General features: G+C 42.7%; 1 protein-coding gene across 1 annotated transcript; it reads right to left on the bottom strand.

The window, feature by feature from the left end:
* Positions 1-1,377: 1,377 nt before the first annotated feature.
* GABRR1 (gamma-aminobutyric acid type A receptor subunit rho1) lies at positions 1,378-14,260 on the bottom strand. The gene is made up of 8 exons (XM_028722956.2): positions 13,809-14,260; positions 9,898-9,965; positions 8,862-9,085; positions 7,556-7,638; positions 6,466-6,606; positions 5,348-5,500; positions 3,467-3,663; positions 1,378-2,177 (listed from the first exon to the last, which is right to left on the bottom strand). The coding sequence occupies exons 1-8, from the start codon at positions 13,825-13,827 to the stop codon at positions 1,887-1,889; spliced, it is 1,176 nt and encodes a 391-aa protein (XP_028578789.1). The 5' UTR covers positions 13,828-14,260; the 3' UTR covers positions 1,378-1,886.
* Between the last annotated feature and the right edge of the window lie 9,732 nt (positions 14,261-23,992).

Here is a 23,992-nt window from a genome sequence, read left to right as displayed (position 1 = left end):
CCGCTGGCAAAGTTTGCTTCATACGCCCTCCCGGTTCCACCCTTGGCAAAGTGAGCCGACCACAGGATAGTGGCATGCCTGAAGGAGCTGAGGCAGCAGCAGAGATGCCGCTGGTCCCACTGCTGTTGCTGCAACCACCACTGCCACCCCTCTGCTTGGGCTTTTTCTGCGACTACGATGCATTCATTTTCCAAGGGCAATGAGGTATGTGATGATGATGATTGCAATTATGTGTTTCCATTAATTTAGCTCAGTGAAGCTTTCTGGGTATGTTGCTAAACTAACAAATGCATGCTTCTTTTTCGACCTTTAAATGTCACAGAGAAATTCTGGTGCTTCTTAGTTGCCTAGATGAGCTTGAAGAAGTTAAGCTTTCCTCTTGTGTAGTGATGCCTTCAAGCTTGTCTGCCTTAGCCATTTTGACAGATGAAGTTTAAAGGTCAAATTGAAAACCTTGCCTGCTCAGTCCTGAGTTCTGCAATGCACTGACCACTTGAGATGTGTCACCAACCATTTTCAATCTTGCCTTGTGCTTTTATAGTAAGATGTTCATTCCAGCAAAAACCACCAAGAGCTTGTAATGTATTAAAATCATTTTCAGTCTTCAACACACGACTCGGTTTGTTTATAACAGTGAACCTCTTGAGCACCTGAGATGTGCAGAAACACTGTACTGTGTTCTCTTAACATAGTTTTTATAAAAATTGTATAAAGGTGCCTAGATAATCCTTTCTTGGAGACACAGTAAAGTTTTCTAACATTTCTGAACTAAAATCTGTTAGACTATATACTTAAACTGGAAGAATTCCATGGGAATTTTAAAAAGACCTCTGTGATCCTGCATGTTAAGTTGTGATGCTGCATATGATCTCTCTTAGCAGACTAATTTCAATTGCTTAATAATTAGAGTATTATCAAATGTTACTTTATAAACACAATAGTTTAAATTGCATTCCTGCTTTAGAAACTGTTTTCCATCTCAATATGCCTCAATATGAGAGAGGCACAGGCAACATCCCTGGTAGCTCTGTGAAAACTCCTGTGGAACCTCTTGTAGGACATTATATCCAATGGCAGTCATACTCTGAGTAGACCCATTGGAACCAACAGCTTTAATTTAGTTAATCCATTGATTTCACTGCATCAAATCTGATTAACATTGGGTCTCACCCAGGATATTCAGTTTGGGTAAATGTTCAGTAAGTGAGTGAGTTTAATCAATGTTATTACTAATATAACCAACATTGGGCATCCTGATAAGGAAAAAGGTGTAAGAACCTTGTAGGTCCCTGACTTTCCTTAGAGGGTGACATCAACAAGTGACTGATTAGCAATAACACACACACATGCCTGTAAGCCAAAAAAGTAGATGTTTTTACTTGAGAGGAGTCTTGATGGTAAAAGTGTAGAGTACACTGTTTAGATTTGCAATTTACACTTAAATAGATAATTTTACAATATTGTATATATTTACAATCTGAAACAAAAATATTAACATGGTCCATCGTTTCTGTAATTGGAACACAGATGTGCTCTGAAATTCCTCTTCCCATCATAGCGACACTGTTAGAATATTCTGTACTTTAAAAATGCCTATCACATATTGTCTTTTGAAATAAAAGCATTTGTCGCTTTGCAAATTTTCATTCCTCCCTCTCCCCACTTTTTATTGTTTTGATTGACCACGATGGCCATTTTGAGGCCTGGTGAAACTGGCAGTTCAGCAGAGATTTCCACTTGGGTCTCAGTATAATAAATTGGAGAGTGCGTTGTGTGAATTTCATGTAACAGGAGTATCAAACAGTCTCTATTGTCACATTTTCTTGATGGACATCTCATACAGTTAACACATGTCCCACTCACATGGAAACTGGCTAAAGAAATAACTATGAAAAAATGGACCAGTATATCAGGTTAAATAAAATGTATGCGCCTGGAAATATTATTCTGGAATACTTGTCAATGGCATGTGTATCGATCCTCATGCTGCTGTATCTCTGGTTTTTCCTCCTGCTTGAATTCCTTTCTGAGCCAAGTGCCAGCTGAACCATCATTCGGTCTTGTTTATCTCCATTTTCAGACACATACTGTCCCAGTTCATTCACCTCCCCGTCACTATAGCTGCCATCCATCCCCATCAGTTGCCTTGACTGAGGTAGTGTACAAGTACAAGGAAGCTGTAGAGGAAAGAAGGAAGATAGTTGTACTCAAGAATAATCTTAATGCCTGGCTGTATAGGGTAGAAGGTCTGAAGAAGGGGAAAAACTGGCAGTTGACATACTGGAGTGTAGCAATAATGCAGCCTTAAACTGTTGCTTCTGTCACAAATCCATAGGCGAGGACTCATCTCATCTAAACACAATTTCTCTTATCTGGCTATGATTTCCTGCATTATTAGTAGCCAGGATAGCTGATATAAAGGTAAATTTGTGAAAATACATCATACTAGATTTTGAGTTGGCTCTTCCAAATGGTGAGCAGATATATGCTTGCAGAATGGGACCCTCTATTATTATTCGAATTTATATACCGCCCTATACTCTAATGCAGCCAAGGAAAGGGTGGAAATTGGGGGCACCTCCCCACTTTTGCAAGTGCTTTTCTGTTAATAGAGGGCACCATGGAACCAAGCCACATTCAGGCTCATTTTGTCCGATATGAGATAGTCAGTGTGCTTGTGTAGGCTGTATAGCATGAGCATTAAAATTCATGTGAAGAAACTGATGGTTTTTCCAGACCATCCTTCCTATCGTGAGTGCAGTGTTCCATCGCTGTGCCAAGACAGCTGTGAAAAATGTGATTTCCATGCTAGGAAATGAATTGAAAACTAGTGGGAGCCCACCAAATTGAATGAGTTTAAAAGAAGGTTAGACAAATTCTATAAACCAGCCACGATGGCTATGTTCCACCTCCACTGTCAGAGGCAACATGCCTCTGAATGCCAGCTGCTGGGGAGAGTGCTGTTGCAGTCAGGTTCTGTTTTGGGGCTTTCCATAGGCATTTTGGCCACTGTGGTAACAGGATGCTGGCTATTAATCTAGCAGGCTGCTCTTAACATGGAAACGTTCAGAGGTGGCATAGTGAGCTGCACCATTTCTACCTTTTTTTAAAAAAGTTAGTATTCAGGCATCTCCTGTTGCATGTGTAGATCAAACCCGTGTAAAAAACCAAAAACTGGTTTGAACATACCCTTCGGTAGAGCAGTTTTACTGTTAGACCCCGTGTGTGTGTGTGTGTCTTGTCTGTCTGTCTGTTGTTTGATTCATCTTTAGAATCTACACAGCCAGTGCTTTTTTGCCAGGGGGTACTCAAGGGTATGCAGTACAGACACCTCTTTTTTTGTTGTTAAAAAGTGTGACACTTACTGTAATAACTTCATGGTGAGTACCAGCACCTATTTTTCTAGGGAAAAAAGCACCGTACACAGCCATTTTATCTGCACGGCACCAAATGACGTTACATTTACCTTGTCTCGCAGCTTCCGTTCCTTTCGCTCTTGCACTGTAGTCAAGTAGTTTACTGCTGCGTACTCTAACACCGAAAGGAAGACGAACACAAAACTGACCCAGAGGTAAATGTCCACAGCTTTGATGTAGGAAACCCGAGGCATGGAGGCATTGACGCCCGTGATGATGGTAGACATGGTCAGCACTGTTGTGATCCCTGGTGACATACAATAATCCATTTGGAGATGTCATTTTGGTGACAAGTTGGCTTTGTTTACCCTAAACAGAGGGCCAAGTGTTTCATTAAGAAATGAAATGCTAGCTTGAGGTGGGCTGGTCCACCTTCTTTGAATGGTGTGCTATCATCTTCCACCTTTCTCTGGTTGCGGCCTGGTGCAGATTAGCTGATGCATGGATGACCTGTGGGCTGATGTTACTTACAGCCCTTGGACACAGATTTAGACCAAGGCCACAGTCCTAAACATATTTACTTGGCAGTAAGCTGCACTGAAAACTCTGAGGTTTGCTTCTGGGTTGGATTGTAGTGCAGACCAGGAATCCAAGGCACAATTACCTAGAGGCCTCATTTAACTTAGACTCAGTTCTCTGCAGATTGTGCTGTAAATCATTCAGTCTCTCAAGGAAGGATGGATAAATCTGACTGTTTCCAGTTTGTTTCACACATTTTAAATCTAAGCTATGATTACATTCTGTGCCACTTCCGCATTCCATTTGAAAAGTATAAATAATTACCTAAAGGACAGGACATTCCTACATATTTAAGTTACGGATCGAAATAGCGGTGGTGCACAACAAGAAGGTAAATAGGCAGATGACCACAAAATGTGACAATCTGAAGTCACAGTAGTGCATAATTACCCCTTAGCCAGGGGGCACAACCCTGTATTACCAATCAATTAATATTGGTCAGAACCAAATAGCTTTGCATATGCAGTTTAATCACTGCTGAAAGTGTGAGCGCAGTGACCACTTTATATCCTATGCCTGTGATTGAATACTTTTCTCTCATCATTTACATCAGCAAAGAAAGATTTCCCTGCTTGGGCTTTGACAGAATTCTGCTTTGCGCTGGCCCTGTGCCGTTGACTAAAGACTTGTGAGAGAAAGAGCAAAAGGTCCAGGAGCTGATACCGTCTCCTTTGGAGTCTATGATGTCACATGCAGTGCTGCAAATATACACTACTCAAACTCTCTCAAGATACTACAGCATAAACCCCTGCCTATTTCCTAATGGGCATGAATTCATTGGACTCTGCATAGGCTAGAGCAGTGTTTCCCAACCTTGGGCCTCCAGCTGTTTTTGGACTACAACTCCCATCATCCCTAGCTAGCAAGACCAGCGGTCAGGGATGATGGGAATTGTAGTTCAAAAACAGCTGGAGGCCCAAGGTTGGGAAACACTGGGCTAGAGAACAGTACAACTATAACATCAGAAGCAATGAATTGGGAAGGGAAGAGAGAACTAGGAGATCCAAATACAAATTTAATAAATAATAATAATCCAGAGAAGATAATCACAGCTATGCCTACTGATGGAGCCACTGAAATATAATTTTCCACTCAGTGCTTCATACTCTGCAAATATTACTGATATTATTTCTCTATTTTACGTTGCTTTCTGAGCATTTAGCTCAGAAAAGTGACTAATAAATAAGCAACTCTTGGCCTATTTCTGCAGTGCCATCCATGAATGTGGATGCATCCAGGCCTCCACCTGCCACAGACCCCCATGGCCAGCTAATACTCCCCCAAGAAATAGGAGAAGGGAGTGAGAAACAGTTTCAGACATTGCAACGTCACCTGCTGTTCAGACAGACCCTCCTGGATTGGCAATGCTATAAAAAGAGCAGGTCAGACACAGCAAGGTTTGGTTTGTTTACCTAAGGGAACTCTTGCAGGCACAGCTCTGCGGTCTATCCAAAAGGACACCCAGGACAGCATGACCATCAGAGTGGCAGGGAAATAGGTCTGGAGTAAGAAGAAGAAGATATGCCGGCGTAAAGTGAAGTTGATGTAGAGGCGGTTGTACCAGCCTACAGGAGACAAAGAAGGTAGAAGTCAATCACAAAAGCCCACATCCACACCAAACATTTAAAGTGATCTTGTACCACTTTAACAGTCATTGCATTCTCCCAAAAAATCCTGGGAACTGTAGTTTATGAAGGGTGGTGACCTCATATAACTACAACTATCCAAACGTTTTGCACACCTTAGATGTACTCCTGAATAATAGAGACTTCAAAACAGCAGTCCCCAAAGATGACCACCATCTTGTTTGCATGGTGGTGGTCATAGAACTTTGAAGCTTTTAAAGGTAAAGGTACCCCTGCCCGTATGGGCCAGTCTTGCCAGACTCTAGGGTTGTGCGCTCATCTCACTCTATAGGCCGGGAGCTAGCGCTGTCCGCAGACACTTCCGGGTCACGTGGCCAGCGTGACAAGCTGCATCTGGCGAGCCAGCGCAGCACACGGAACGCCATTTACCTTCCCGCTAGAAAGCGGTCCCTATTTATCTACTTGCACCCGGGGGTGCTTTCGAACTGCTAGGTTGGCAGGCGCTGGGACCGAACGACGGGAGCGCACCCCGCCGTGGGGATTCGAACCGCCGACCATGCGATCGGCAAGTCCTAGGCGCTGAGGTTTTACCCACAGCGCCACCCGCGTTTACTGCACAGCAACTCCTTTCTAAATAGCCTTTTCAAAACGCAGTTGCTACAGGATGAGATTATCACCCTGTTAATAATAAGCTCTCTGAATGAACCCAGTACCAAAGATACTGGGTTACAGCATTGTGCACAAACCCAAATTTGGGGTTCAGGAGCACAATCTGGCATCGGCTGCTGAGCCCGAAGCCCTTTGAAGACAAAGTGTGACATGATGCCACAGCAGCCTCTCTGGCAAGACCAAAGACAGTTTCTCCAAGTAGAGATCAAACCTATTTCCATAAAAATTGACAATAATTGAGCCTTGTCCAGGCTTTATTGTCAAAATTCACTCGCCTGTGCTGCTATAAAAGGCAAGTTTGGTGGTAGTGTGAAACTCTTGTATGAGGAACTGGGATAGCGATATCCTCTCATCTGTTTTCAGGGAGTCGTTGCCATTCTTCCAGTACAGCATGAGATCATCTTCAGTGTAAGCATCTAGAAAGGGAGGAAATATTAACTCATTTATTGTAATGAAGCCAGTTGGCACTGTGGCCTAAGTCGCGTACCGAATGCTATCTTACTGTCAACAGATATACACCATATAGTCCAGTGACAGGATTTTATTTTCTATTTAATATGAGCTCTTATTTACTTTTCTCTCATTTAAGTGAATAGCTGCTGTTGACACATATGAGAATAAGGAAAGGACCTGAGAGCAGAGTCTTTAACATCAATGTTGGGGGGTGGAGGACATGTATTGCCTCTGCTTCTTCGCAATTCCCAGTTTCACCTCTGAAAATATCATCCATTATTTTTTTTAATCAAGTGGAAGCAAAAGGTGGGCAGCTGTTAATTTATAAATTTTTACATTAACAATTTTACTTACTCCTTTTTTTGCACAATGCTTTATGATCCCAGTAATTAGCCACAACAAGAGATAAGAAAACAAGGGGCACTGTACTGTCTGTAGATTGTTTGCTGGAGTAGAAGCTGTAGGCTATTCCGCAACATTTTTTTTAAAAAACCCACACATAATTGTTATTTTAGGCTCCTCGTCATCCAATCTAGTCACAGACCTGCAAGGGCCATGACTTGCAGGGGCAGTAGAGGAGGGAGTTTGTACTCGATCGCCTTTTGCAAGAGGGCTTTACTGAAATTAAAGTAGCCACAGAGAAGAAGCAGGGTGTTTGTTCCTATATCTTTGTGAGAGAAAAAGAAAAAAAGACTTGTGGGACAATTCATTGTGAGCTGTGCTCACTCTTCTTAGGGCAGCAGTACCAATTATGTGCGCACAGCACTCATGCTGAGGTTGCATAATTTCTCCAGCACACAGCTATGGAAAGCACAGGAACACCCTTTCAGAATAAAAGCACACAACCCCTATTTTGAAACAAAATGTGAGGCATCAGCATTGGGCCTTCTGCAGAGATCCCAGTTTACTTACAGCTTTCAATTTCCAGTGAACACGTTTGCGTGTCAAGGGGAAAGCGACTAAAATCCATGTTACACATAGCTGTTACAGTAACCCTAGAAACAGAATAAGCATATTTAAAATGTCTTCCTTTTACATGATTAAAAAGCGACATATTTTAAAAAGAAAACACAAAGCAGGAATAATGCACGTTGGATGCATGCCTAGTTTGTAACACTTTCACATGTTTCAAGGCAGTACAATTCTTTATATATGGAGAAGTAATTCCTTTGCATTCAACTAGGGTCACTCCCTAAGGCTGTAGTCCTCTGCACACATACCTAGGAGCAGGGGCGCCCGGCTCCTTGGGACCAAGGCACTATGGGGACCCCTATCTTTTTTTTAAAAGGGTGGGGCCCCCTCAATATTCAAAGGGCCCTATGCACGACGTCAGGACATTGTACGATGTGTGTGACATCAAGACGTTGCGCCGGGCGCCCTCAATCATCTGGAGAAGCTGGTGCTTCTGCCTAGCTGTCCCAATGATCCAATGGAAGTACGTCTCATTCAACATGCACAGGGTAGGCTGTGTTGACTGCACTGATTAGGGAAGAAATCACTCATGGGGCCTTGCTTCTGAATTAACAGGTCTGGCTTGCACTGAAAAGAAGTGAACCAGATTTGTGGTGGGAGGTACCCTGCTTACTTAGGAGCAAAAAAGGGTTGTCTTACACAAACCAAACTTGGCACACGTGAATCCCCAAAGCAGGACAACACCCAGACAACACTGTCAGGAGACCTTTGCCATTCTTGACTTTTGTTACAAGTTGTGAAATTGACTGATAACAAATATTATGCTTACTTATCTCTAGTGAATCTAACCCCTGACATTCCAGCATAAGGTCCACTGCTGAGCTCTGGAGCACCCTTGCCCTGCTTCTCCTCCTTGCTGTTGCTATTGCTAAATCTGCAAGCAGTGACAAATGCAAAAGAGAAGGAACAGCAGCATCTCATTCTGGGCAGTGTGAAGAGTGGGCTCAGAGGAAGACCCAAGGGAATGGGCAGTGATGGCTATGGCAAAGGAGAGGGTCCACTGAGAGCATCGTTCTCAAGGGCCCCTCCAAATCTGAAGCTGACAATGGCTTCGTCCACCAGATGACTCTGCATATACACTAAGTCATCTGTTATTCTGAACTTGGATAATGTTAGTGGCACAAACTCGTGATACATCTTGGATCTGGGTTACACCCACTGAGAATTCATGCACACAGCCGTACAAGAGATGAGGTCGGCATGCTTCCAGAAGCTCAACCAAGCATTTTTGTGGATTTCTCCTTACCTCAAGCTGTAAAGCACCTTCCCATCTGGCTGGACCCGGAGCATGACGTTATCTGTGGTGGTGTCGTGGATAAAGGATCGTTTGGAATGCACAAAGAACATATCCGGCACCCAGATCTTTTTCACTAGTCTGCCATCAAAGGTCATGCTTTGGTTGTTGGTACTTGGAAACGATAGCCTTTCATCTTTCCAGTAGTGTCTAAGGTAAAGTGTCATGGTGAAGTCCTAGCATAAGCCAGAAATTGAGACAGGGAAAAATTAATTCACATTAAAAAGGTAAACGAAAAGGACACCTGACAGTTAAGTCCAGTCGCGGATGACTCTGGGGTTGCAGCGCTCATCTCGCTTTACTGTCCGAGGGAGCCCGCGTATAGTTTCCGGGTCATGTGGCCAGCATGACAAAGCTGCTTCTGGCAAACCAGGGCAGTGCACGGAAACACCATTCACCTTCCCACCGAAGGTATTTATCTACTTGCACTTTGATGTGCTTTCAGACTGCTAGGTTGGCATGATTAATTCACATTACTATTTTTTAATCCATAAATATTTCTTAGTCCAATGTAATAAATGAAATAAGTTTTACACTGCAATTGTAAGATTCAGGTAGAATGGCAAAGACATCCTACAAGTGTTTGGCTGCCCCCGTTCCATAGTTAAAGATGTGCTGTATTAAATACATTTTTTCCATTGGAATATTGGACTGAATTTGAAACTAATGTACAAATCCATGTCTTAGGTCATACCCAAACCATACATTTAAAGCATTCTTAAACCAATCTAACAGTCATGGTGCTCCCTCCCCCAAGAATCCTGGGAACTATAGTTTGTTAAGTGTGCTGGGAATTGTAGGTCAGTTACCAGGATTCTTTGGAGGAAACAATGTGGTTAAAGTGTTTGGTGTGCGTGCAGCCTAAGTGTTTCCCACTCAGTAACCTCTTTTCCCACTCCTAACGTGATGTCTGTTTTTCAGAGTAGCCCATTCCATAAAACCTCTTGTTCAGAAAGAACAACCATCCAAACATGGGCATGACACTTACCATGTCAACCTCTGAAATACTGTCCAAGCTTTCAACTTGTACATCTACTCCGACAGGAATGGCAGGGCCTATAAGAAACACAGCATGCAACGCATCAGAATTGTTTATATGTTTTAAAAAGAGCACATATGAAGAAGTAGTTTGCAGTAGGGCTCTCACAAAGAAGGCAAGCATGCAAAATGGTTTGCTGGGTGCCATGTCTAAGGACACAGGCAGTTACTGCACAGCAAAGGACTTCAAATCATACCTGGGTTATTTGTCATTAGCTGCCAAGAAGTAACTTAGGGCTGAGCTGAACCTTCTAACAACGAAACATTAACATTAAAGAGAAGCACACAGTTGCTAGGTGAGATCACAGGCCATTTGCACCTCTGGGCTGGTTCCCAGGCAAACTACAGGCCTTCAAAGACCAGAGGTCTTCAGATGTTTTAGACTACACTGCAATGCTGGCTGGGGCTGATGGGATATGTAGTCAAAAACATCGGAAGAATACCAGGTTGGCAAAGGCTGGTTTAATATGGAGCAGGTAAACTATGCATTGTGTTTTTCCTTAACTAATTACAGAGGTGGGGGAGCCTGATTCTCGCAGTGAAAGCAACACACAGGAGACTTATTGTTTACTCCTCCAGCAAGAGAGGATGAAGATTGAATGTGCCACCCCTACTCACAAAGTAAGAAGCACTGGGGGTCCCCATGGGCAGACCAATATCTAAAAAGCCAGGACATCAAAAATGAAATTGATATTGATATATACGCAAAACACTTATGGCTGATTCACACATGCAGGTTCATTACTTAGCTCTCACTTAGGAACATAGGAAGCTGCCTTATACAAAATCAAACCGATGGTCCATCTAGCTCAGCATTATCTACATAGCTGTGGCTCTCCAGGATGTTAGACAAAAAAATAAATCTCCCAGCTCTACCTGGAGATGGCTGAGATTGCACATGGAACCTTCTGCATCCTAAGCAGATGCTCTACCATTGAGCTACAGTCCTTCCCCAAGTGCTATAACCACCTGTCTGCCTCGATCAATAAGTTCCATGTTCAAGGAGAATACGAAAACATGGTTTGAGACATTTGACACTTTGTACAGTCATGATGTTGCAGACACACTTGTTTGAACTCAGCCAAATAGGTGTACCACTTTCCACTTTTTATACCTAGGAGATAAATATTAGAATTTCTATTTCAGCAAAGATTATCTTAGTAAAATGCATACACAAATCCTCCTACACGAGTTAATAATGCAATTACAGAACATGAGATTTGCTAAAAGCATAAAGGTTCATGAACAGTGCTGGACAAAAAACAACAACAAAAAACCCTCAACCTTTTACAACTAATTGAACTTGTATTGTGCATATTGCGCATGTAGTAACAATAAGCTTCCCTCATCAAGGGGTAAAATAGTACCGGTAGTTTGGATTTGAATGACCATCTGTCAGCCAGGAAAGGGTAGATAAATTACAACATTCTTTAATCTGGTGGGGCATAAGAAAGCGTGTTTTCCTAATCCTCTGTCCTAAAAGCTTGGATTTTGTATAGCACACAACCACAATGCTGGAAGTAAAACATTAACCTGGAGCAATCTAAAATATTCTTTCTGTAGTGAAAATGCTAGGTCAGCAAAATGGTGCATTAGTTGATGGCATATTATATATATTAGGGCTGGGGAACCATTTTCAATTTGATGGTTTTATTCCCTTCTGGGCAGCATTCAAGGGGCCACATGGTGGTGGTGAGCAGGGCTGGAGATAAAAGTGGGTGGGGCAAGAAATGTAAATTTTACTCTTCTACAGTAGGCTAGTTTCTGCAAACAGCCACATGCCCCTCTGAGTTCTCCATCCGGGCAGCCAAGAGGCATTATCAGTCTTCAAAGGCACATTCCAGCCAGGCAAAAACACTCGAGAAGTGTATGAAGCAGGGCTGGTGAGAGGTGGGGCCTGAGGAGGGAGTGGGGCCTCAGGCAACTCCCAAAGGCCAGATAGGTAAGGCTTACAGGGCTGCACTTGGCCCCAAGGCCTGAGGTTCCTCACCTCTAAAATAAACGAATGTGCACGTACACACACAGTCGCTGTGAAATAAAGCCTTGGGATTTCACTGCCATCTGCAGAGAAATATGACCCAACCAGGCAGTAAGGTTCAGCTTAATGCCATGAAATTTATTTTTAATAGAAGGCATGTCCATTTTTAGAACAGGCATGCCTAATTTTTTGTATTCTCAGGATTCTGTTTTTGTATACTCAATATACTCTGCTCTATTCCTCAAACACTCCTCCTGTCAAAGAGTATTTTGCCAGTCACGTTTCTGGTCTTCATTTCAAATAAATGCTTATCCTGCAGCTTCCTGGTGTTTGTGTAACAAATGTTATTGTGGAGTAGAGGGTTGTCCTGTTTCTGCTGCACTGTGGCTCTTTCAGACAGCGATAATATAATAGCATTGGGGAAAGAAAGCACAAAGAAAGTGGATTTAACCCAACATGTGCCACAGAATACATCCACAATAAAATACCAGTCTGGAGGGGTCCTAAGGCTTCCATTTATAATTTAAGTTTATGAGGGAATTGTACTTATCTGCACATAACATTGTACTTAAAAAAATATTATCTGGCAATTCAGATAGGCCAATAAGCTTGCAAGAGATACGCTGCAGAAACAAACAAAAGCTCATTGTTCCTAAGCTTTTCAAAAAGGCAGCTGCCCATGAGTTAAGAGAGATGAACTAGCAAGCAAAGCCCAACAAACGTCACATTTAAACCACCATTCGTAATAACCCTCAAGCAAAGGGCAGTTCTTATGTTCTTATATGAGGAATATGATAGAGCCAAACTGAAGGCACTTTAGCACAACAGGAGCGTTTACTGAGCTAAATAAGGTCACAGACATATTTGTGGCTTAATTTCAGTCAGGCGTCTGAACCCGTTTTAAAAACCAGAGCTGAGCCCTTCAATACGGAAATAAGAAAAAGTGCCACAGAAAATACTCTTCCCTATTGCCCTCAAAATACCCTTTTCCTCCCACATCTGGGATTAGCGGGGGAGGGCACTGATTCGCTCTCCTAAAAAAATATATTATTTGAGTTTTATCAAAATATAACCACTTCACTCAAGCAAACAAGCCACATCAGCTGCTTGTCACATTTCCCCCCCCCCAGCCTCTGCGACCATCTGGTTTCATCCTTAACACAAGGGGGAGGAGCCTGTGGTACTCCAGGTGCTATTGAACTCCAATTCCCATCATCCCCAACTAGTATGGTCAATGAAGCAGGGAATGATGGGAACTGTAACCTGACAACATATGGACAGCCACAGGTTCTCCACCCCGGCTTTAACAGCTTAATGGCAGGCAGGAATTCAATGTACACAGCTCAGGATGCAGCAATAGAGGAAGCTGCACTTATTACTGTATATTTCCGCCTGCCCTGGCGTTAACTAAATGCACAGTGACTCTGTGAGGGTAGTCAGGGCCGACCTACTCATGAGGTTGGCTGAGGCAGCACCTCAGGTGGCAGAATGCCAAGAGGCGGCCTACCCATCCTGCTTTCTCCACCGCTGGCAGAGAAGAGGCAGGGGCACTGGCTTCCAGGGAGATCTCACAAGATCCTGTGCACTCCGTGTGATCTTGCCAGAACCCGCCATCACTGCTGCTGCCACATGACCCAGGTAAGGGAGGCTTTGGTGATGCGGAATGACACCTTCCTGTTGTGCCTCAGGCGGCAAAGTAGGACGTGCCACTCCTGAGGGGAGTGCATGAAAGCTAAACTTCAGGGTTAAAGCAAGGGAATACCTTTACCTGTAGATATTGACTATTCCTATAGACTTCTTTTATTTAAGAAAATCACTAAGAGGTGTTTGTAAGAAAACACAGGGAGGAAAAGAGATTATCAACAGAAGTTTACATGTCATACCTCCAAATCCTGGCCGCATGCTGAAGTCATGGTCATCTATTCTCAGAAGTTGCTCTGACTTTGTAAGTGGTGATTTAGTGATATCAGGACTTCGTTTCAATATTGGACTATGTGGAAAAAGAGAAAAGCACAATTACACAACTGTACTACTGCACTATTCCTTAATGTGGGTTCTCCAGGGGGCTCACAGAACACTAATCTGGTGTGTGGCGACACAAATCAAGTAATTGTATTGGTTAAATGCCTAAAAAATAGTCCAGCCCCAATATTTCCTAGAGTGGTGGATAACCTCGCCGAGTTCATTGGCAGTTCAATCCTATGCCTGTTTTCTCAGAAGTAAGTTCTGCAATGTTCAATGGAACCTCCTCCCAGAAAAGAGCATATAAGATTACAGACTGAGGAGATGAAATGACATTTGACATGTCACTGACTTCATCTCCTCCAGCTCTGCTCAAGTAACTGGACCCACCAACAACCACGGACTAGTAGGGGAGCTATGCAAAACCTTTGAAAAATAACCCCATATGACCTGGTGTATTTTTAGACAGCTAGTGTGATAGGAGTGCTAAAGCACGTTTCAGATTCTTCAGTCCCTATTGAATGAACACAACATTGTGCAGCGTGTAGCACGCTATCTAATGTATCTTTACCGTAATTGCTAAGTAAACAGGAATAGGGGCAGGGCCAGGAAGCACTGAGAAGTGAATTGTAAGCAAGTCTAAGATAGTTTTGTGACAGGCATTAAAGAAACAATGCTGAAAAGCCAACTGGCTGCAGCCCAAGAGCAAATGTGGCAAGTTGGGAACCCAGCCAGGCCGGAAGCACGTTTGCAGAGAAAAGGCTTCTTCCATACCTGCTCCAGATATCTTAGGAAAAGCAAAGAGAGCCTTAAAGAGGGGAGGGCGAAAACACAGAAGCAGTTACTTCAGAACAGTCACCTCAGCTTAGGCCCACCTCCACACACACACCCCAGAAGCCAAATGTAGCCCATCAGCATTGTAGGGAAGCTCACTGGAGATGTGGCAAAGCAGTTCTTCCTGTCTGTCTGGGCTTGTCAAATCGGGAAGCTGCCATGCATGCGACAGGCCTCATACAGGGCTGATGTGCAGGCTGCATTTAGCTGGATGAGTATAAACTTGTGCTAGTTCTGCTTGGGAAGCAAATTTGGTTGCACAGTCTAGGCAGTCTGAGCTGGATGTGTGCCTGGTTTATCTGGAAAGCAGGGCTGAGGTAATTTGCTGCTCAGGCCCACAGCTTCGATTTCAAGTTTGCAACACGCTGGTTACTTGATATGTTGACAGTGACTTGGTAGTGGTACTCGAGCCTAAATACTTTTGCTCCACTGTAACCATTGGAAATAGACTTGAGACCAAGAGCTCTGCTGGCTGGCTGCTTGTTTTCACCATTACCAGTATCACCCAGCAGAATGGGAGGGAGTGGTAGCATCTTCCGTTGGCTTTCATACCCCTGGATTTAATTTTGTATAGGAAGCTGCTTTGTACTGAATCAGATCACTGGTCCACCTAACTTAATATCTTCTAACTGGAAGCAGCTCTCCAGTTTCAGACAGGGCTCCATGCCAGCCCTTTCTGAAGATGCTAGGAACTTCCTGCGTGCAAAGCAGGTGCTCTACCACCTGCTATTGGTCCCAGACAACAATCATGCCTCCTGAAAACAGCTCAAAGTGATAGGCTTCTGGCATGACTTCCTGCCCAAAGGAGAAGTCTCTCTCTCCCTGCCTCCCCTGTGTGTATGTGTGTTGGCTGATGTAAAGCTAGCAGCATCCAGCAGCTTTGTGTGGATCTCTCCCCTTTTTGAGTCTCTTGTGCCATGTTTACTACAACCTCCTAAGCCCAGGTTATTATACTTAGTTATTAGTAGTGCATAGCTTATGATGCACCAGCATCTTCTAACTTCATGTATATAGTGTGAATAATTGTCTTGTGACTTGAGGCTCTCAAACACTTCACGTTGAACTGTGTGGCAAAGAGTTTTCCTCACTGTCAAGTCTGAAATAGCTGACAATGGAAAAGAACCAAGATCTTAAAGCTCTGCTGTGTTACTCTGCTAGTTACACTGGCATGGGTGTGATCTGAAAACTTTATCAGTACTGACTTCTGCTGAGGGTAGGGGTGGTTACAAAGGAGAGAAGGCATAGGAAAGGATGTTGGCCTGTTCCATTTTTAGTAGCATACCTGCCTTGCTTGTGTGATTCTCCATGTGTTTCTCTTCTCTGTCTTTGAGGCCGACTATGAACAAAAAAAATAAAATGATAGGTTGCATATGTTCACAATCTTCTAGAAAGTTACATTGATATCTTCTTAGTGCAAATCACATATTTCATCCTTGACACACTATATTGACACTCGAGATTAACTTTTCCTTTTTTCCTTTTTATGAATATAAATTTTATTATCATAAGCACTAAAGACAAAAATCCATTATTAAATTAATTTGTCTACAAATACAGAAATGTTATATAAATATTGGATACATACTGTACAAAGACATTCAACATTTTTCAATATAAGACAACCCAATGTTTTATTTTAATTTATAAAATAATCATAGTTCTAAAAAGAGATTACTTTAGCCAGCCATATTTAATGTGCAACTAGACTTCAAATATATTTAAATCTATGTCTGCTTCAATAAACTATATGCATTTGTTTCCTCCTGCATCCTTACATTCCAATACAGTATGATATAAACAAGCCTCACATTTCAATGAATCATCTTGCTGTCGGCCTTCCCTAATCCTTATTATATTTGTAAGTTTGAGCATTTGAACCATATCTCAGAACTTGGTTGGCCAATTTTCTTTTTCTGGAGGATCTTATTCTTGCCCCACTCCACATGCTTGACATATAGGTATTATCCACACCTTACATTTAATGCACATCCAACAGCACATAACTTCGCCCAAAGAAACATAGAAACTGCAATTTGTTAAGGATTCTGGGGATTGTACTCCTGTGAGATGGGAACTACAGTTCCCAGGACTCTTTGGGGGAAAATCATGTGCTTTAAAGCCAGGGTGACATAAGAAGGTGAAGGATAATTTATTCATCTTCCTGTACTGCAACTTCCTTGATGTATCCAAACAATATTACTCTATTAGAGATCTTGATGCAATTCGTATTCCACAGTTTCACTTATTTCCATTAATATTTGGTGCCAATATGATCTGCTCTATGAAGATGAGCAGAGAATATGGAAAATTTGATTAAACTGACACCTCCAGCATAAGCTACTAACATTGGGGTATGTTCTATTTAATCTTTTTTGAGGGGGAATCTCACTCCAAAAAAAGTTTTTAATTTGCAGTGTGAAACTTAGATGATTGGTCTGCAGAAGCGGGAGAGTGAAGTAGAGGCAGGAGGTTGTAAAATTACACAGAACCCCTGGGTAATGCTCATGGAACAAAGGATAAACATCTGCTGTATAGAGTCAAGTTCTCATAGCCTTTACTCAATCCTGCAGGGAAAGGAGAACAGGTGAAGCTATTGTTTTCTAATTCCCTCCACCCCAGTCACTGTTTTTAGAAGGCTACAGGAGCATTTTTTTCTGGCTAAGATGGATGGATTTTAATAAGGGTCTTAAATAAAGGGTCTTATTAAGAGCCCCCTGCCTTTCTCCCCATAATTTGAGCTCTGCAGAACATGAGACAATAACATTGTGAGTGAACTGATATTAACACTTTAGTAGCAACAACAACAGCAGTGCTCAAAATAATTGTTCAGACATTTTAAGCCACATTTTAAAACAATTTGATTATCTTCCAGGTAGACTAGAACACCAAGTGGCTCAGGTTTTTCTCAGGTTAATCTCCATGGTTCAGGTGCGGACTAACAATGTCATAAGACCCTGCCCAATAGGAGGTGTTCTCTGTTTCCACACAAGCCAAATGCATTTCAGAATGTGTCACAAAATGCAAGACAGCTTTTAACTGTTCCACTGAAAGGCACTTTCAAAACACCAAAAGAACAATGTACCAACAATATGAAGATGATGGTGTGGGTGCACTGACCAAAAAATGTGTCTGCAGAAGACAATGAATGCACTTTATGGCTGTGTGTGTCTACACACTTGGAGTTGTTGAAAGTGGCGTACTCAGAGTGGTGCAACATCCCATCCAGGCTCAGAATACATTACCCTGACAACACTAAACCAACCTATTTGTGCCACATTGGCTGAGGTAGGCTCTGTCGAGCCAGGTGCTGCCATCAAAATCTAGTGAATTCAAGGGACTCCCTGGAGTCAAAGATGCACAGTGCATTCTGGGGAAATATATGACCCAGAGAGAGACTTCAGGTCACTTGATGTACTCTGACAGTTGCCGACTTCTTTCAGGTTGGGCCCCTACTAAAAGAGGATCTTCTAAATTAGCACACTTGTGAGGGGCAAAGCAAGCAAAGTAAGCTTTTAAACATGTAAAATCCAGGCTTAATGAATGAAAAATGATGCATCATGTTAGCAGACTCATTTGATAATCTCTCCTCTTGTCTCTGTCAATTCAGGTGCACTTTGCATTGTCTTATGTAAGCACACATACACACTAACAAAGGAAATTCATTATCAAAATAGCTTTTGGTAATAACAGAAAGCAACTAAAAGCATTGGAAAATGTAGGAGAAGGCTAGTCTATATTCTTTTCTTAGGGAATTTGATGATCTAATGCGTGAAATTTGGCTAGCAAAATGGACTCAGAAAGCAGACAGGTGTTGGGACATGAACTTTTAACATCCACCCCCCCCAGAATTAACTGTGCAGAATGTTATAATAACCACAAAACAAGATTTTTAAAATGTTAAAGTCACTTTGTTATGGAAACTAAGGAAGCATTATTATCCCTCATCAAGAAACACATACTGAAACATGCTTACAACATGCTATTTCTGCAACTTATGAGAATTGTTTTACTATTTCTGCTTTAAGTTCTGTGACATGTTTTTCTATCATCTCATTTTTGTAAACCATCCCATGACTATTTTTGGTGGAGGGTGATATAGAAATCTCTTAATAAAAAATTCACACATACACACAAACTATGTCTGCACACATCTCTCTACACTGTAGTGTAGAGCCTATAGCAGTGGTGGCCAAATTTGGCCCTTCAGCTGTTTTTGAACTACAACTCCCATCATCCCTAGCTAACAGGACTAGTGGTCAATGCCAATTCCTTTACTGAACCAGGCTCTTCATTGCCAAACATTTGTAACTGTTCAACCCATCTAATCCAGATTAATAGTGTACCATAAAAAGAAAGCAAAAAGGTTCAAAGTGTAATGTGCCAACCGATGCCTTGGAGGCGAAGGGAGGTCAGTAGAACAAATATAGATGAACTAAGCTGCAGGGGAACTGAAAACCTTCCAAATGCAGCAGTAAGATAAACCAAAACAAGCATTGCCTCTTGACTCCTGATACCCTTGGACAGGGTACCCACTTGGACAGCCCACTGGCAGTAAATAATGTCCTGGACAGCATGCAACAACAAGCTGTCTTTTAAATTTCCCACAATGCCCAGGAGCAAATGCTACATTGGTTGCTTTCGGGCATTGTGGGACATTTAAAACCCTGACTCACAGTTGACTGCCATTGCCACCAGCAGGTCAGCTTGTGGCTGGAGGAGGTGGGGGACCCATGTAGGAGGGGTTTCATAGAAAGCACTTTCCTAAGGGTTCCCAAACCTGGAACTGATCCTGGATTGTCCATATTGATACCTAAATTGGGTGGGATTCAATCACAGATCGGCAAATTTAGGTTGCACTCTTGTGCAACAAACACAACCTGCCCCTCAGCAGATATTTTTTGCAATAAGGAAAGTGACAGGAAAATGTGCTGGAAAGTGTGGTAGAACAGTTGCTTCATGCAAACAAATCGGAGTGAATGCTCAATACACAGGCAACATTTAATCTCTCTGAAAAGTTGTGGGAACAAATCATGATAAATGCTCAATCAACAGATCCCCTGGAACAAAACCCTGAGTGCAAATGTAGCAACTCAGAGCAGACAAGCAAAGCTATGCACCTAGTGAGCTGTCATAGTATCTAAATACTCTGTTCTTACATTTGTAGAGGAATTAAAAATTTTACTACGTGGTTGTTTACAATGTGAGGGGAAGGGACCAGTGCAGTCATGTTAAAATGGAACTCTAAACTGCTTCCTCATACGTTTTTCCTTCGTTTAGCTCTCCCTGCTATTCTCTGCACTAGAAAGAAACTGAATTCTTTGATCATTCTACATTTCTTAGATGATAAAATGTAATCAGACAATTCCCAGGAACAAAACTGAAGGAGAAAACAAAAACACAAAGGCAATGCCTCAATGGTCAGAAGTCTATGTGCAAGATGTTTCACTTCAGATTGGAGATGGAGGCTTACATACTTAACACTTCTCCAGATAAACAAATTAAAATAAAATTGTCATTGCACACAGAAATCCTGCGCCTTGATGTCACATCTGCGCTATCCATTTAAAGCAGTATCATGCCACATTAAATACGGTAGTCACTGCTTCCCCCAAAGAATCCTGAGGTGTGTAGTTTGTTAAGGGTGTTGAGAGTTGATAGGAGACCCTCACAGAGCTACAAGAGTTCCCTGGAAATAGGATTGGATTGTTAGTCCACCCAGGGAATTTGTTACAAAGTGAAGAAGTTCCTAGTTTTCATCAGGGTTGTTGTGCACAGAGAGGGGAGTTGTAACCAGTTCCTACGAAGCTATGATCCTGTTTAGAATTCCTCCCCCTGCCCCAGCCCCAGTGTGCAGGAGGTTGGGCGGCCAATTAGCTTTAGAAAAAGTGTCAAAGAGGGGTTTAGCAGCAGCTTAACACCTGCCAATGGTGCCTGTAGAACCTGTGACCAAGCTGAATGCAATTCTGCAGTCAGATTTTGGCCTGCCAGGTGCCTTAAAAACTACCTTTCACGGGCTTCCCCTCCCCTCCCCTCCCCTGCACATCCCAGTATCCCTGCTATTATAATAGCTCTGCACCCGCCATGTCTGAGTGGTGTTGGAGGGTTAGTGCTCCCATCTCTTATCCGAGTCTATTCCCACTCCTCACTCATCCTGACTAGCAAATTAATTTTTTGTCTGTTTTCCACTCAGCCACTAATATAAATTATTCCCAGAAAGGGAACTCTGGATCAGAGTCTGGGTGTGGGGTCACATCTACACCACACATTGAAAGCACATTTAAAACATAATGCTTCTCCCAATTATCTTGAGAACTGTAGTTTACCCCTAACAAGGCTACAGTTCCCAGCACCTGTAACAAACTACAATTCCCAGGATCCTTTGAGAGGAAGCCATGTATGGCATGGATATGACCAAAGAGTTAGGAGGTTTGCTGTGAGCTCTAGCCCTGATCCAAATACCCACAAAGTTTGTTTGATTTCTCCAAAGAAACAGGTGGTCAGGAGTTCCAGCCATGAAACTCCCATGTCCTATCTAGTATAGCTTTCATACTCGTTCTTCAGGAGGCACAATAGTGTGCTCTGCAGAAAGCAGTAGCATAAAAACCCTCCCTGAGTTTCTTAGACATAGTAAGCCTTGCTCTGTTATGCCTGAAAGGGGAATGCAAACACAAGTATGGGGCATGGCAGGGGGGTGCACATACTAGCCCTGTCCCCAACATGCTTCCCCCATGCATGTTGCGTGTAAAGGTATGAAGGGTGTTTTTCATGCGTGTTCACATGAACATGCTTTGAAGTCTCTGTGTGGTTAGGACCCCTGTTCAATATGGGAAGGTATGGGGTGGGGGAACAGACAGGAACATTGGGGGCAGGGGCTACTTGTGTTTATATGCACAGTTCAGGCATAGAGTATGACATAATGTTGTGAGCTAGCTTTTTAGTTATTATGGGGTTTGCATCTTGTATTTTGCTCATCTGACAAGAGGGTAGATTGTGACTTATTTAAACAAAGACTGACCATGTGAACTCATCAAGTGGAGCCTAGAGAAGGGATGTACTGAAAGAAACATTTCTTAACTGTTCTTGATTTCTCCTCACATAACAGTAAAATCAGGTTGCACAATTAAGAAACTGGACTCTCTCTTTTTGTAAGGAAAGTGACAGGAGGGTGCACTGGAGATTGTAGGATAACAATTCATTGATGTGACATCATATAATACCGTCTTTGCAAATTAATCAGAATGAATGCTGAATGAATTCATTCCAGAATGAATGTTGGTGTGTATAACCTCCCTGCAAACTTTGTGCAAAGTAATCAAGATGAATTCTTAATGAACAAGTTGCCTGGAAGCAGCCAAAGAAAGTAAATAGAAGTAAATAGGATACTAGTTTAGCACCTCAAGTCTAGGGATCAACTTAAGTTGTAGTGATGCAGTACTTGTGCCCAATGGCTGTGAGGCCAGGTCTATCTGGTAAGATGTGCAGGAGCATTAGACCTGGTGCCTGGGAGAAGTAAGGCCAGATCTACCCATTAATCTTGAGCTATTGCAGATGACATGGAAAAGGTTGACATGCCAGAAGCAAAAGGCAAACCAGATTGGTACAATGTACCGTATTTGCATGTACAGCTATCCCACCAAGGACTGAGGGGTCAGTTGCTGTGCCCAGCCTTTGGTTTGTTCTCTAGAGCCATTATGAAGCAACAGTCTGCCCCCATGCACTTGGCAGAACACCACTATGTTGAGCTGTTGCTCAATACATTACTTATGAAACAGGACCATTGCAATATTGAAACAAGTGGCATCATATTGCATGTTCCAACATGGGGAACCTGAGGGGACTTCTAGATGGGGCAAGGTTACTATTGTAAAAGGATAGTTCTGCTATTGCAAACTGCTAGTTGGTAACATTTCTTTCTTTCTTTCTTTCTTTCTTTCTTTCTTTCTTTCTTTCTTTCTTTCTTTCTTTTTACAGTTTTGGGGTTTTCCTGGAATGGGCAAATCTGATAAGGGTGGGGGGGGGAGAGATATGGGAGCCATTTTGATGCCAGAAATGTCATGTAGATGCTGTAAAAAAAATGCATGTGCAAAGTGTGCCTACCCCACAATAAACACCGATCTGGAACATAGCTGTCAAGTGTCCCTTATTTGAAGGGACAGTCCCTTATTCCAGTGCCATGTCCCGCTGCTGTCCCTTATTGATGGATGTCCCTCAAATGATGTCCCTTAAATTTCAAAGGAAGCAGCTCCTCTCTCTCTCTCTCCCTGCTGGCCAGGGAGGAGGGAGGCTCCAGCTGTGTTGCTTGGCTGTGATGCTCACCCAATAAGAAGTCTAAGAACAACTGGGGGGTGGAGTTTGCATGCCTTGTGTGTGGCTAGTTAATGCAAGCTGAGGGGGTTTTCGAATGCTGGATGCCATTTTATTGCATGTGCTGCTGCAAACTTTGCAGTGCAAAGCCAGGCCGGGGAGCCATCTTAAGTTGAGGCTGCATAGGCCTTGTGGTGCATGTGATTCAGATTCTATTCAGTTGAACCTCTGGTTACAAAGTTGGTTGGACAGTGTTCTCGAAGCTACCCAGCATGAGTTTGACCAGACTGCAGGAGGACAGGAAGACTGGAGTGCCTGGAACAGGTGAGGCTGCAGGTCCCTTATTTTGGCTGCTGCTCCCTTATTTTCAAATCTGTAAGTTGACAGCTATGATCTGGAAGCGCCCTCAATCGTAGGTATTTCAACCAATCAGAGAAAAACTTAGGTTTTTGTTCATGGTCCAGTTGCAGGAAAGGTAAAGGGGATCAGGTGTTTTTTTTGTTGGGTTTTTTTTACAAGTGAATAGACAGCTTTACTGCTGGGCTTTGTTCATACATGTGGGGGGGAAACACTTCCACATTAGGTTATCCTCCCCAAAACCCAACCCACCAAAAACTGTTGGATTCCCTCTCCCCAAATTTCATCTGCGTTCTGCCCAATGCTGGGCATGGGCATAGGCAAGTAAATAAAATAAAGTAAATAAAAATACTTAAATAATTGACCAGTCGCATTGCGGACAGCTTAGTTGTACCCTCCTCCCAACATAAGGCCTGTCCCCCTGTAACATAAACCCTGGCCTCAGGGCGCATTCGACTTTGAGAATTTTTGGTTTTAAGCACTGGCAATACTAGGACTGAAAAGGTCTAAAGAGGTGATGAGAAGGAAAAGAAATGTCCACAACTCCAGGATTCTGTGTTACAAGTGATAGTTACTTAATAAAGTGGAAGTTACAAGCACTTTAAGAAAC

This window comes from Podarcis muralis, chromosome 3, assembly GCF_964188315.1.
Source record: "Podarcis muralis chromosome 3, rPodMur119.hap1.1, whole genome shotgun sequence".
Lineage (NCBI taxonomy): Eukaryota > Metazoa > Chordata > Lepidosauria > Squamata > Lacertidae > Podarcis > Podarcis muralis.
The sequence above is the reverse complement of the archived record's forward strand: the minus strand, read 5'-3'. Positions and strand labels throughout refer to the sequence as shown.

Excerpts from the sequence above, each read along its gene's own strand:
- GABRR1 (XM_028722956.2), bottom strand. Across the intron at positions 9,086-9,897 it reads GTATTTCAGAGGTTGACATG|GACTTCACCATGACACTTTA; the intron begins GTAAGTGTCATG and ends GGCTTATGCTAG. Across the intron at positions 2,178-3,466 it reads AACGGAAGCTGCGAGACAAG|CTTCCTTGTACTTGTACACT; the intron begins GTAAATGTAACG and ends TTTCCTCTACAG.